This window comes from Triticum aestivum, chromosome 5A (genome assembly GCF_018294505.1).
Source record: "Triticum aestivum cultivar Chinese Spring chromosome 5A, IWGSC CS RefSeq v2.1, whole genome shotgun sequence".
Lineage (NCBI taxonomy): Eukaryota > Viridiplantae > Streptophyta > Magnoliopsida > Poales > Poaceae > Triticum > Triticum aestivum.
In genome coordinates, this window is record NC_057806.1 from 512796724 (window position 1) to 512811139 (window position 14416).

Genomic DNA, 14416 nt, shown 5'->3' on the forward strand with positions numbered 1-14416 from the left:
TGCATCTAATCATATTATAAAAATGTGGTTTCACCACCATAATTACTTAGGATTTATTGGTCAACCTTAGAACATTTAGTTTTTGACAATTGAAAACTTTTATTATTTGCTTGATTTTGAATTTGAATTCGAACGGGATTTGATGCATCTAGAGGTTAACAACAGTAATCGTGGTGACGTGGCATCGTTAATAGGGAATTACTGTAGTGTAACTATCCGGGCATCACACTCCGTTCCTAAATACTCCCTTCGTTCCAAAATAGATGACTCAATTTTATACTAACTTTGTACAAAGTTGGGTCATCTATTTTGAAACAGAGAGAGTATAAATCTTTTTAGAGATTTCACTATAGATTACATTCAGAGCAAAATGAGTGAATCTACACTCTAAAGTATGTCTATATACATCCGTATGTAGTCCGTGGTGGAATCTTTTAAAAGACTTATATTTTGGAACGGAGGGAGTACAAATCGGCACATTGTCCAAATGTTCTCCAGCGTAAAATCTATCACCAGATGACGAAAACAATGATAACCGGCAAGACAATGAGGAAACAAGAACTGAAGAACACTATCAAACAGCTAACTAGCTTTTTCTCTCCCAGGATATAGGATTACACTGACACATTTTATTTGTAGTCGACAAAAGAATCACCAGCTGCTATCAGATTAACAAGCACTCTGCGCAAGCTACATACAATGCTAGACAAATTTTCACCAAAGCATTTTTGGAACATCGAGCTATACACATTTCCTTCCCTGCGTTCCTTCTGTTGTGGTCTTGCCGGGTTCTTTGTCCACTTCTCCTTTTCGAAGAGATGGTTGGGTCATCATTTTATGATAATTTCTTTTGTGGTTAGTCAAAAATTATCCTTCGCCCGTCGGATAACTTCAAGAACACGTGCATCATCGAAATGATCTGGAATGGACAGCCTTTTCTTTATCTCTGGACTTGAGGTCCTCAAGAAAGGATTGCACTGCTTCTCTCTCGCAATTGTTGTTGGCACCTGGAGAAGAACATGAAGCACAGAAATTTTAGAAAGTTAAGCATTGTTGAACAAACCCATTCCTGTGATGAATTGTACACCATGCAATCTGAAACTGTGATTTATACCACATCGTGCTTATTATTTATGTCAATAAGCATCTAAATTGTGAGAGATACAAAATGACCTAATGTTTGAACTGCGTGCCTTGTATTCAGATCGTATTCTCTTGGACGTCAACAGAAAGAAAAGAACAATTAGCTGGGAAAGTGCAAAAAACAATAAAACAATTTTATTTTCTTTATAAAGCAGACACCAAAATATCCCAGTTTTTTTTCCTAGCCCAAGAAAGACATCAGAGCGGCCAAGAGGTTAAGTAAGCATGACTGTTCCCAACTTCTCATGGAAGCAAGGACAGATGCACATGCACCAACTGCCAAACAGAGAGTTGCTCCCTAAATCTCCATGTTTATTCAATTCACCAAACATGTCGCCATCTCTCATTCTAAAACTAAACTAACAAATTCATGAATAAGCAGCAGAAGAATACGGAAGTAGAAGAAATAGCAAATGCACAAACTGATGTGTATTGAAAGTTAGGAATGCATATGGCTTTAGAAACTATGTTACCGTTGGTGTATTCTTATTGCGCAGATCAGCTGTACTTGCAGCGTATTCCTGAAGTTCTTCATTTCCTGGTTCTATGCTCAAGGCAAACCTTGAATTGCTCTGTGAAGAGGTACATTCAGAATTAAATAACAAGCTGGTGCAAGAAATTGCTAGATTTGAAAGGAAATATCATTCACCAGAGTATACTCATGTCCACAGTACACCTTCGTCACATCTGGAAGAGCTACAATTTTTTGGAGTGAAGAGTGCATCTGCAGGAAGGTCAGAAAAAAAGGTGATATACATGGGTCTCAATGATGCATATAATGAACTCCATTAGGTACACTTCTATGAAAACAAAAATGGAGCAAGCCACTTGCAAACAAAAAAACTACCACAAGCCCGCAACCATTCACCTTTTTAGCGATAACTGATTCCAATGCAAGGCGTGAGCAGTTAGATTTGATTTAACTATTCCTCGTTTGTTCAAATAAATGGAAGTGCAACAATATTCAGTGTAGCAAACTCGCACATGCTATTACTCCCTCCGTTTTTATTTACTCTGCATATTAGGTTTGACTAAAGTCAAACTTTGTAAAGTTTGACCAAGATTATAGAAAAAAATATAAACATTTAAAATAAGAAATCTATATGATGTGAAAATACATTCAATAATGAATCTAATGGTATTGATTTGTTATTGTATATGTTAATATTTTTGTTTATAAGCTTTGTCAAAGTTTACAAAGCTTGACTTTGACCAAAGCTAATACGCGGACTAAATAAAAACGGAGGGAGTACTATTCATAGATCTTTTTAAACCTCTTTCATTAGTCATGGTTCTAGAAGTTCAGTTTATATTCAAAATTCTGAATCTCTAACCAGATGCTTATTAGTCTCAATTAGGAGTTCTTTAGCCGTAAGTTCCTTTTATTCGAAAGCAAAAAAACACTGGCAAGGAAGCAGCTTTATTACAGACATCTAGGGAAATCAGAAAGCACATGGAAGTAGAAGAAACTCAAAGAGCATAACATATGAGCATTTGAACGATTACAGAGTATACATCATACATGTATACAAAGATATCTGACCTGTTCTGGAGTCCCCTCAAAAAGCTTTCCACATGATAGACTAAACAAGGTATCACCTGTAAATATTGCTCCAGATCCAGGGAAATAAAAGCTCACATGACCTGATAGAAATACAAGGGGAATGGATGAATTTCTTGAAAACTATGTTACATTAGAAAATTATTCTGTAAACGAACATAATATGCATGTCCAGGCAAACAACAGAACACATGTCATAACAACTATGAAAAACTTTAATAGCTCCAAATATGCTCCATAAAGGGCAGCATCACTACTTCTGGACTCTGATAAAACATCAACCAAGTAAAACGGTAGATGATATTACATGAGCATGAGAGAAGGTAAGGAAAGAAATTTAGAATGTCATGAGAAAATTTAAATTTTAAGTGGTACTCCTAGTTTTTTAAGTGGTACTCCTAGTTTTTTCAAGTGGTACTCCTAGTGGCGACATCATCAGATGACCCCAGATGCATATGAACTTGGGCCAATAAATCACATTTCTAAGTTTCAATAACAAAAAATAAAAGATATATGTAATGTTGAATGATACTTGAAACTGCAAATTTTAAATCACCAATATTACTGTTCACAGCAGAAAAAAGAAACTGTGTACTGTCAGGGCTGCTATTTTGGACCTTCCTGTCTTATTTCTCTTGCTCAGCACACAAGTGGTAGTCTTTGGCACGAAATTGGCAGGTTCACATTTCATCCCACAAGGCGCATATATGAGTTCTCCAGAATTTTCTGAGAACTTTCTATTGCAATTTTTGAAAGAAAAAAAATAACCAAGTGCAAATGGACCAGGGTGTAAACAATCTTCACTAGCCACCTGTAAAGCTAACCCAATACAGCACAATGAAATTTGCAGTTACACACCTGATGTATGACCAGGAGTTTCCATCACAAGAACTTGATGACCCGCAAACATCCATGTGTCACCCTCGCTTAGAGTTATGTCAATGCCAGGAATTCGATCTTTATCCTTCTCAGAACCAATTACCTAGTATAAATATTAATGTTAGAGAAGAAAAACAGAAGATATCATTATTCCTCTCTTGATCTATAATGTTTGCGGTGACAGGGGCATCCAGCGGACACATAATGGCAAGCTAGAAAATAAACTTGTGCCAATCAGTTCCATCTATTAATCTAAAGAATCATCATATATTATAGTATTTACTACTTTAAGAACAATTTATACTCAAGGTCAATGACAAGCCATTTCAAGAACTGAACTTCTGGCTTCATTGTAAAATTCAACCCTGGCTGCCTAAATTTGACATATATATTGTTGCTAGGAATGCCAATAATATCTGGTACAGCAAAATGTTGATGAAACAATATCTGATTCCGCTTCATTTTATATCATAAGAGTACACATTTTGATGGCTTCACACAGTCTCTAAACAATAAAAAGGATGACAGAAACAACAAAGGAGGCAGTCAACTGTATACCTTTGCACCATATTTTGCCTTCAGTTCCAAGTTGCCACCAGTATGATCATAGTGATGATGGGTGTTCAATATGTAGGTCAAGTTCTGGTTTCTCTTTTCCAATGCGTTTATGATAGGCACCGCCTCAGAAGGGTCTACAACTCCAACTGTTCCAGTATCCACATCATGCAAGATGTATGCATAGTTATCTTGAAGACAGGGAACCTACACAGGATGCAGATCATAGTTAAGAAACAACAGAATGAAATTCAAGAGTATGAATAACAAGCAAAAAACATCCACAGAAAATAGGATACATAAAATGCAATGACATCAGACTTTTTTTGTTCAGTAAGACAGCAATCTACAATCTACTTGTTTGTGACGAACAATAAAATGTGTAAGTCACGCACTCATGGTCTCATGCTATTCCCTCTTAAAAGGAAAAAGCATGTATGTATGAAGAATTGTTATGTCTTGGAGAAATACAAGTAATGCTGTTCAGATATTACCATAAAGATCCGGTGTCTGAAAGAAACTGCAAACATGAAGGGTCAAGAACAAACTAAAGAGAAGTGCACACCATCTGGCCCACCATAGTACACTCGATAAGGTTTGGCAACAAAGATGCAGTCTAACGTGGCGAAGATATATCGTGGTAGTTAGGTAAAGGGGTACAGAGCAACAAGATAGTAAAATGAAGCAGAATAAAGCAATAAGTGATGGAGTGGAAGAAGAATATGGGGAAGCTTTTTTCAGAGACATGAACCATTTCCTATTGAGAATGGACCATAATTTCTCTCCGAAAGCAATGCTGCTAGCAACAGCACAGTGGTTGTGAGAAACTCATCAGAAATGGTTATGACTAGTCCCCCTCAATAAACAACTTTTGACTGTTTGAATTGCCTCCTAAAGCAAACCAAACCAGCCCAACTTATATTTCACTGCTGTATGCGCCCAAGTCAATGCAGCGAACACAAGTCACATTTACAGGCAAACATCTACAGCAGTTGCACTAAGTTTCAGTAGCAGTTGACTGAAATGGGATGTAGGGATTGAACTAAACCCTCTCAAAGAGTTCCAGTGCACTCACGAGCTCGATTTGCAGCGACGAGGAGACGCTGGTCATGTTGCAGAGGTACCGCGCGGCGCCGAACATCCGGCCCACCCCGTGGATGGTCCTCAGGGGCATGACCAGCAGCGTGCCGATCCCGTACATGAGCGGCTTCCCGAGCCATTTCCTGCTCACCCTCGGTATCAACGACGGCTGCCCCCTAATCTGCAAAAACAACACATCCAGCAGTTTTCTCAGACCTGGCAATCCGCAGCAGAGAACCAAATCACACAAAATCGGCCAGCCAGATCGCCCACACCAACCCCCCGCCGCGCGGCGCCTATCATACAGCACATGCCCGCATAATAAATAAATTAAACCAACGAAATTAGGTAGAAACAGGGGAACCACGGGACAGTCTCGGCGATAACGAGGGAACCGAGGGGCCGGATCGCAAAAGCGCCACGAGTCCCGCTCCTCCTCCGTTCGTTAACGCCGAGGCGGTTGTTGCAGCGTGCCGCGGCGATCGAGCGCGTCCCCGGCGGACGTGCGCGAGCCCCCGGCCCAGATCCAGGCCGACACAGAGAACCCCCGCAGAAATCGAAGGTTGAGGGGAGAGGGGGAGGAAGGCCGTACCGCGGGGGCGGAGGAGGAGCAGCGCGGGAGGGAGGAGACGACGAGCGAGCAGGCCTTGGAGAACATCCGCATTCCTGCCCCTCCTGCCTCCGCCGCCGCTCTCGTCGCGTCGCGTCGCCGCCCGCCGACGAGGTAGGGGGGTGGGGGGAACGGAGAAGGCAATGGGGACGGGGGACGGAGAGAGACGGGGAGGGGAAGGCAAGTAGTAGTGGGGGAGAAGTGAGGGAGAGAGGGGGAGGTTGGCCGGCTGTGATTGCGCTGCCTCGACCCGGGCCCACCGGGGGAGCGCGCGGGGTTCTTCTCTGCTGCGGGGCGGAGGGCCCACGTGGCGCCTGGCGGGGCGTCCGTCGCGGGATCGACGGCGGGGGCGGGGGGCGGCTGAGGTCGTCGGCGTCAGGCGCAGGCGCGCGTGACGTGTGGGTGCGTACGGCCGCAGTCGTTGAGGGGCCTTGGACGCCAAACCGCGTATTTTTATGTGCGGGGCACACCAAAGTTTGCTTACGCTTTTCTGGCAGCGGAAATTTAGGCACCGTCTGAATTCCTCCACGGACACTTCTCTTTTTTTGAATTGATGAAACGTTTTTTTTATGGTAATACGCCATCACGGTGTTTTATATTTCATGCTCAAATATGGATACGTCGTTTGCCAAAACATCGACAAGGAAATCTGGAGGCTCCGATTGCCAAAGAATGGATCGATCACACTCCGCTTCTTTTAACGCCGTATAAATGCAGGGGCTCAAGTATACATACACAGTACAACCTACTACTCCCTCCGTTTTAAATTACTCGTCGTGGTTTGAACTAAAACCATGACGAGTAATTTAGAACGGAGGGAATACAAACAAGCGTATCGTGAGTTCGTGACCCTATTAGCATTTTCGAGAGAGTTTTTTTTTGAATCATGGGACTGCATGTCATATATTAAGACAAAAGGGAGAAAGAAATACATAGAGAGATAGATACAAGATTATTATGAACCAACCTGTGGTTGGATGGTTAGAGTGATTGTGGTATCCCGGCCCATCAGGGTTCAAATCCTAGTGCTCGCATTTATTTTTAAATTTATTTCAGGATTTCGGATTTCCGGCGATGCGCATTCAGTGAGAGGAGACGTTCCCGCGTTCATAATTTTTACGATGATATGCCGGTTCAGTCTTTCGGAGGTGCTCATAGGAATAAGGTGTGCGTGTGTGTTCATAGGAATAAGTGTATGCGCATATATATGAATGCTTGTGTCTGTACTAATCAAAGTCGTTACAGGCATCTCGTAGTCGATGGAGATCGTCTTCTAGCGAGCGCACATCATCAAAATACATGAAAGAAAATCCAGAAAAATACGAGCAGCCATGTCAGATGAGATTTTGGCCTAGATGGGGTGGTTCCACACTAAAAAAAGGCTAACCATTTGAATTCACTTTTGTTTTGAAAAGGCGCAACAAGAAAAGTACTTAAAATGCCATATGGCGCTCGTGCTTTGTGAGCAAGTCCACAAAGAAAAAAGAAAACGAAAAAGAACATAAGCAACTGAAAAAGGTCAAATGTCGCTCTTCTTCATAGCTTCATCTGTTGGCGCAACATGTGTCGCTCTTTTCTTCCGATGGATGTGTCGCACACAGAGTCACAGACGCGTAGCGTGCAGAGGGTTCAGATATAACCAGCGGAGTGCTAGAAGAAACAAATGAACTCACACTGTCATGTTCCAAACAATCTTTTGTGTTGTGTACACTTCGCCCAGCTCTTGGTCCACACGTGACCTCATTGTACGACTCCCACCAATGACGACCAGAAGAGAGTTCTTTCTCTGAAGCAAACATGCATCGGAACGGACGGGAACTTGGTGCTTTCGGGTTCTCGCGCATCCTATGTCCGTCAAAAAAATTAGTAATTCAATTTTTTTTAAATACAGATTTTTTTGGGAATCAAACATGATTAGGTATTCTACCCATATAAAAAGTTTGGATAAGAAATGATTCATTTTGACTTCAGGGCAAAAAAGAGAAGTCTATGACAACAATATAGTACTTGTATATAGCGTTTTTTGCCGAATCTTCGACCCAGGATACAACAAAAGTCTTTCTTTAACGAATCTTTTTATACGACTACAATATTTGATCATGTCTGGTGCCAAAAAAGTTTTCGGATTTTTTGAACTTCTTTTTGAATTATTAATATATATTTTTGAATATACGGTGCGCTGGTACCCAGGTTCTCCTTTGTATTTTCCGCATCGGGACTGACTAGTCTCACATTTTGACTCCTCAGGAGAAAAACAAGCAAGCCGATTCCCTGATTAATCTGAAAAGGTCAGGGCCATTTCGTTTCTGCAAAATCCTACTCTCCAACAGATTACTTGTTAATACGGTGAAAATGACAGCAGATCACCATCAATCCATCGATGGTATTTAAGCACAAATCACTTTCCGGCCTCAAAAAATCACAGGGGCCGTCCAATGGAAACGGCACCGCTTGCCAAACAGAGCGAATTTACCCAATCAACATCAGCAATAAATCCCCCACAAAAAAAATCCAGCAACAAATACAAATCCAAGAGAGAACATCAGTTATAAATACAGGTCAATTCATCAAATCACCTTTCTTTTTTCTGCTGAATCTTACTGGCAGTGAATCGATCAATACTAATTTTACATGGTACCGGAGCCCGGCCGGCAGCTCGCCATGGCATCTAGATGGACGACAAAGTCGTGTACACGCAGACAAACTGACAAGTTATGACTTATGAGAGGTTCTTCCATGCATTGCAGACTACATTCCTCATTATTGTGGAAATTACACGCGTATAGTTGTAACTGGCTTGATTTCTTGATTATTTTGCTGAAGGTGCATCTGGCTGATTCTGGGGCAGTGCGGCTTGAAATGCCGGAATTTCCATGTAGGCATCGTGAAGTCGCGACAAGGTTGGGTACTTCGTCTGCAAGAAAAGGAAAGCTTGTTGCTGTTGGTTTTCTGATGAGTATGTAGGGTGAGAGCAGCAGAAATCTTAATTTGCACAAAGAATATCAGAGAGGAAGTGGATACCATATCAATCTGGAAGCGATTGATGGCGGCATGGATCTGTGGGGCTAGACACACATCTCCCTGCCAAGGCCACAAATGTACATGTATCAGAAATTCAGAATATATAGTTCAAGATTAGTATTAGTAGTAGCACATTCAGTAATAATAGTGACATGATAATTAAGGAAATGGGGAGTCCGGAATGGAATTTTGAAATATGTGTGGAGAAAATTATGCATGATCAATTTGGTCATGTTGACTTGGAAGTTCATTTCGAGGTGACTGATCAAGGAAAAGCATCAAACATGTAGTATCAGTGAAGAAGTATGTAGGCTCAGAAACACAAACCAAATGGACTTCATCTCCGACGCAATATTTGCTGTCACATCCATCCAAGAGCTTTTCTATTGCTGCAACAAATAGTAAGAGCAGACCAAGAGTAAGATTATTTTGGTCAACTGAACAAATAATAAGTATGGTTGACGGCGGTCAGAACTCAGAACAGCACAACTGAACATCTCTCTGTCACATATGATCGAAGAATGGCTAAGAGAAAAGGAAGTCTAGAGGAAAACAGAGAGAGATTCCAAATTTCTTTTTTCTCAAATCTGCAGGTATATAACTGTGCAGACAGTATGTTGCAAAATATCGCACCTTTGAAGCCCTTGTCAATATAACGTTGAACCACCTCAAGGCTCTCATCGGGGCTCAACCTACCCTCATGCAAACCCTGCAAAGTAAACAAATATAAATAGTGCACACACAAACACTGTCAAACTCGTACTGAAATAATCGTTGAAAATTAAGACGAAATCTTGTCAGCGGTAGCTAACTCTCGGTAAAAACCCACAATTACGCCGTAGCCTTGGAGAGGTTGGATGCTTGAGCAAACTATGTTCGCAATCTGCAACAAGCAAAAAATGTAATTAGCTACTCCATATGGAGTTACCGATAAGTGTGCTGAACAACTATGGTTCAAAAAAAGAGTTTTGAACAACTATGGTTCATGTGATTAACAAGACACAGAAGTAGAACTATAGAAGAGATTTTTCTACTCCCTCTGTTCACTTTTGTAAGACGTTTTAGACAGCTGAAATTGAACTGTTTTAGGTGTTGTCTTAAATGTCTAAAACGTCTTACAAAAGCGAACGGAGGGAGTAGAAAAAAGAGCCAAAGAAGATCTTTAGCCGGACATATACCTGAAGATCAAGACCTTTCGTTTTGATATCTTTAGGTACGAGAGGATGCTGAGGATACTTATCTTCCAGATACTGCTCAGTGCATTAGAAAGACGCTTGTTAACTAGTAACAGAGGGACAGGAATGCTGAAGAAACACATTCTTAATCCACTGAAGCAAGAATTGTGACTCACCAACATGATAGCGAGAGAATCAGATAGAACAAAGTCCCCATCTACCAATGCTGGTATGTATTTGATCGGGTTTATTTTTTCATAGTCTGCAATAAGAAATCCATAACGGTGAATTCTCCTAAAGCAGAATACAAATTATGCGTTTTTCAACATTCCGTAGATTTCAGCATCGGGAATAGATGGGTACAACATGCATTGCAATTGTATCATTGATTAAGCCAAGATTTTCATCATCAAAGATGGTGCACAAAGTTGTTATAGCAGACTAAGCTAATGTCCAGGGAAGGAATAGTCTATGCGCAGTTCCCTGCAGATTAGGCAGCTACTAGCCTAGTAATAAGGCATAAGTAGGCATGCATCACGAGGCAACTCTGACCAGTTGGCATTTTGAGCTCTCATCAATTGCAAACCGGAAATGAGATGTTTAAAAAAAAACGGGATGAGATGGCTTTATAATTACTATGCGGATGTTATCTGGTAAATATGAGTACCTGGATCTGTCCGAGGATTGACTGCCTTGTACTCATAGTCCACACCTGCACCATAGAGAGAATGAATTAATTAGTTTCCTGAACAAGAGCCTACAACTTTTATCATTTAAGTGTGCGCCGAAATTACTACATCTAGTTTGCTCTGCATTAATCATTTTTCTCGAACACACACCTAAGTGTGCATCATAATTATTGTTAGAAGGGAGAGAGGGATTTGGTGGAATTGTTCATTGTATTGCTTGAGCCTCGTGGGCATATATATAGGAGTACAAGGCAAGCCAGAATATTTCCTAGTCTAACCTATGTTTCCTAATACAATCACGTTACTCAACAATTATGATATTCATTTACATGTTCCAGACCCAAAACAAATACACAACTGGTGGCATCTGAAATGTTCCCAACTGAAGAGTGTTCAGAATCTAGAATATACATAATCAACTCTAAGACCATAGGGATGGAGAAGCTGAATTAGGACTAATCCGGGGCTAACATAATCAAGAAAAAAGGAACAGATGAAGCTCCAAACCTCAAGAAGTACTCACCTTTGAGATTGAGAGCGATCCGGACACGGTGAGAGCAAGAGCTGATCCAGGCGCCGTACAGGATGGGCTTGGCCGTCGCCATTGCTGCCTGCTACCCCTTTCTCCTCTTCCTCCACTACTAGATGGAGACGATGCAGCAGTATGTGACTATATTTATTGGTATGAAGAGCCGGAGAAGGGATTGTTCTTCTCCTCTCCTCATGTGAACAGAGAGAGCACCGTGCAGAAAACTGGTGTGAGCAGAGCACAAGGGGACAAGAGCAGAAGATGCTACCCAAGCCTGAGTATCAGACTGATTATGTAGGGCCCACCAGATGCCCCCAGAGTCAGGGAGATGAAGTCACCTTGGACTAGGTGTATGATTGATTGATTGTTGGTGGGTAGAGAAAAGAACAAAATGAGAAGATAAGGCCATCCCAAAATGATATGTTAATCGATGATGTCTTTTTCGGCTTGACAACAGGGAAATAATGTTTGACTCGTCTTCTTCCCTTTCTTCTCTTTATTGATACTAGAATTTTACACTGGCACATACGATAAATTGCATTTATTCACTTTTACAGCAATGTCGTCAAGCTCATCCAGGGGTCTTTGCTTACATGAGCATCTAACTTTGAAATTACATCATAGAATCTCGATCAAACATGAAAAATCTTACAGTCATCGAGGTCCTGATTACTTTACTGGGATGGAGGAGCATCTGGTTGGTTCGCAGGAAGTGCGGCTTGAAATGCAGGATGCTCATTGTAAGCGTCTTGAAGCCTTGCCAAAATAGGGTACTTTGACTGCCAGAGAAAATATCAATACAAGCTTATAACTCTGGTTTCTGAATAATCAGTGCAAGACATTTTCACATTTGCACGTCACATACATACTAAGCAACAGAGAGCTTAGAATAGGGTAACATTGCATACCATATCGATTTGGAAGCGTGTCACACCAGCGTGGATCTGGGGCGCTAAAAACACATCCGCCTGAAAATGGCCACAATATATATAGAACCTACTTAGCTGATGATACACTAACAGAGTTAGCAGGAATGTAAGTAGAGCACTTCAGCACACTCTTCACTGTGACCAGCATATTATGTACTATCAAAGAACAAAGCCTGGGTTTGAGCTTTGCAGCGCACACCATTTGAACTTCATCTCCAGTGGCATATTTGCTGTCACATCCTTCCAGAAGTTTCTCAATCGCTGAAACAAAATTATCGAGGATAGTTCAGACCAACACGGATGCTGTATATGATTATGAACGCGAGACTGAAGCAAGGGGAAAATTGCAAGTGTTCTAAGCTATTTGGTAAACTGAGTGGTAGAAATCGCACCTCTGAAGCCTTTGTCAATATAATATTGAACCATCTGAAGGCTCTCATTGGTGTCCATTGTGCCAAGATATGAACCCTACAAACAATCATATAGAACCAAGCGTATATGGATATTGTCACACTATAATTGAAAGGGAAGTTTAATTCTAGTCTGAAAAAACTTAAAGATTCTATCTGTACGCACAATGACAGCATGGCTCTGAAGAGGCTGGATGCTTGAACACACTATGCTTGCAATCTGCAACAAGGGACAAACTTGTTTTACGAAGTACGCATACTAAAATGTGTAATCAACAACAGCACCTACATAAGTAAGATAGGTTTCAGCTACAAATTAGTTAGTGTCTCCATCTGTTGTAAAACCGTTAACTTACAACAAGTTTCATCCAATAAACATCTAAAACTTATTTCAGTGCTTCGAATTGTGTTGTGCTTATATAATTTTAAGCAGACACAATAGTACCTGCAAATTAAGAGCTTTCTTTTTCAGATCTCGGGGTAAGAGAGGACACTGAGGATACTTGTCTTCCATATACTGCTCAATACAAAACAAGCCCGTTAATTGCTAATATATCACTGCACAAGCGTTGTAAGAGTTAATTTTGTAAGCTCAAAAATGCAGTGAAGAGTTGCAGCTTACCAAAATGATTGCGAACGAGTCGGAAACAACAAAATCCCCATCCACTAATGCTGGGACAAACTTAACAGGATTGATTTTCTCATAATCTACAAAGGGAAGCAGCAAGAACAATGAAATAACATCATGAACTACTAAAAAGAACATGAAGCATACCGCATACGTAACATAACGCAGCTTCTACAAAATCATAGTAGCAAAAGGATCAAATAGTTGTGTACTCAGATCCAGGAAAATAGGTATCAAACTTTCATTTATGCTACTGATAAGCAGCTTTCCTTTACACCATTGACACCGGAGAACTGCTTAATTTGCCATCAGAAATGGTACCCTCCGAGCAAGTGACGATTTCATTGTAAAGAAAAAAAAAGAGCAGAGATTCAGCTGTATACCTGGATCTGTCATCGGGTTGGTCGCTCTGTACTCGAAATCCACACCTTTATGATTGGGGGAAATGGTATAATTAGTACATACAGTAGCAAATAGTACCAGTACTAATAAGATCTAAACAGCTCTTATGAACTTTGGTGAAATTTGGGAGCTATTTTCTCTGAATCACATCACTGGTGAGGAAAAGCTCTTCATCCCGGATCTAACTGATAAAGCTGAGCTAGAGCTTTGGCAATCAAGCACCCATAATCCTCACAATAGACTTTTCAAAAGAAAAATCCTCACAATTTGTGATCCCGCGACCTATGCGGCAGAATCAAGAAGCGAGGCTAGCTGGTACGCGTACCTTTGAGGTTAAGGGCGATCCGAACCCGGTGCGAGCAGGAGCTGAACCATTTGCTGTACAGGATCGGCTTCCCCGTTGCTGCCGACATGGCTGCCTCCTCCTTCCGCATCCCAATTCCGCTCAATTGTTTTCTCTGGGGAAACGGTAGTACGAAGCACTAGAGTTTATCCTTCCGTGTGTGTTTTTTCTTTAGAGAAAATATCGTTCTATCTATGTCTATATCTATATCAATATAAAAAGATTCAAAGAGGCAGATTCAATTTATCTCGGTCATCAAATCATGTCAATCCAACGACCTAGACTGTTTCAATGTCAAACGCTTAACACGTTTAGCGTGCAATTAATTTCATGTCCAATATAGTAATAATCACAAAATAACATGCAAATAATATTTTACTTAATATCTGCATACACTTAATATACTTCCAAATTAACGTGCATTGCACATACACATTGACTAGTACTTGAAAAAGAGGCTTC

At 40.9% G+C, this 14416-nt stretch overlaps 3 protein-coding genes across 3 annotated transcripts; all 3 read right to left on the minus strand.

The window, feature by feature from the left end:
• Window positions 1-562: 562 nt before the first annotated feature.
• LOC123104420 (probable hydroxyacylglutathione hydrolase 2, chloroplastic) lies at window positions 563-6061 on the minus strand. The gene is made up of 8 exons (XM_044526263.1): window positions 5811-6061; window positions 5214-5399; window positions 4142-4345; window positions 3563-3686; window positions 2687-2787; window positions 1793-1867; window positions 1617-1715; window positions 563-1007 (listed from the first exon to the last, which is right to left on the minus strand). Exons 1-8 carry the CDS (start codon window positions 5880-5882, stop codon window positions 861-863), a joined length of 1008 nt encoding a protein of 335 aa, XP_044382198.1. The 5' UTR covers window positions 5883-6061; the 3' UTR covers window positions 563-860.
• Window positions 6062-8391: 2330 nt separating this feature from the next.
• Window positions 8392-11532, minus strand: LOC123104423 (glutathione S-transferase-like). The gene is made up of 9 exons (XM_044526265.1): window positions 11237-11532; window positions 10692-10736; window positions 10201-10286; window positions 10028-10099; window positions 9679-9732; window positions 9483-9558; window positions 9177-9238; window positions 8850-8909; window positions 8392-8742 (listed from the first exon to the last, which is right to left on the minus strand). The coding sequence occupies exons 1-9, from the start codon at window positions 11316-11318 to the stop codon at window positions 8638-8640; spliced, it is 642 nt and encodes a 213-aa protein (XP_044382200.1). The 5' UTR covers window positions 11319-11532; the 3' UTR covers window positions 8392-8637.
• A 172-nt stretch (window positions 11533-11704) lies between these two features.
• On the minus strand, window positions 11705-14133 carry LOC123104422 (glutathione S-transferase-like). Its single transcript, XM_044526264.1, has 9 exons — window positions 13937-14133; window positions 13593-13637; window positions 13204-13289; window positions 13027-13098; window positions 12748-12801; window positions 12564-12639; window positions 12371-12432; window positions 12151-12210; window positions 11705-12021 (listed from the first exon to the last, which is right to left on the minus strand). Exons 1-9 carry the CDS (start codon window positions 14043-14045, stop codon window positions 11917-11919), a joined length of 669 nt encoding a protein of 222 aa, XP_044382199.1. The 5' UTR covers window positions 14046-14133; the 3' UTR covers window positions 11705-11916.
• Between the last annotated feature and the right edge of the window lie 283 nt (window positions 14134-14416).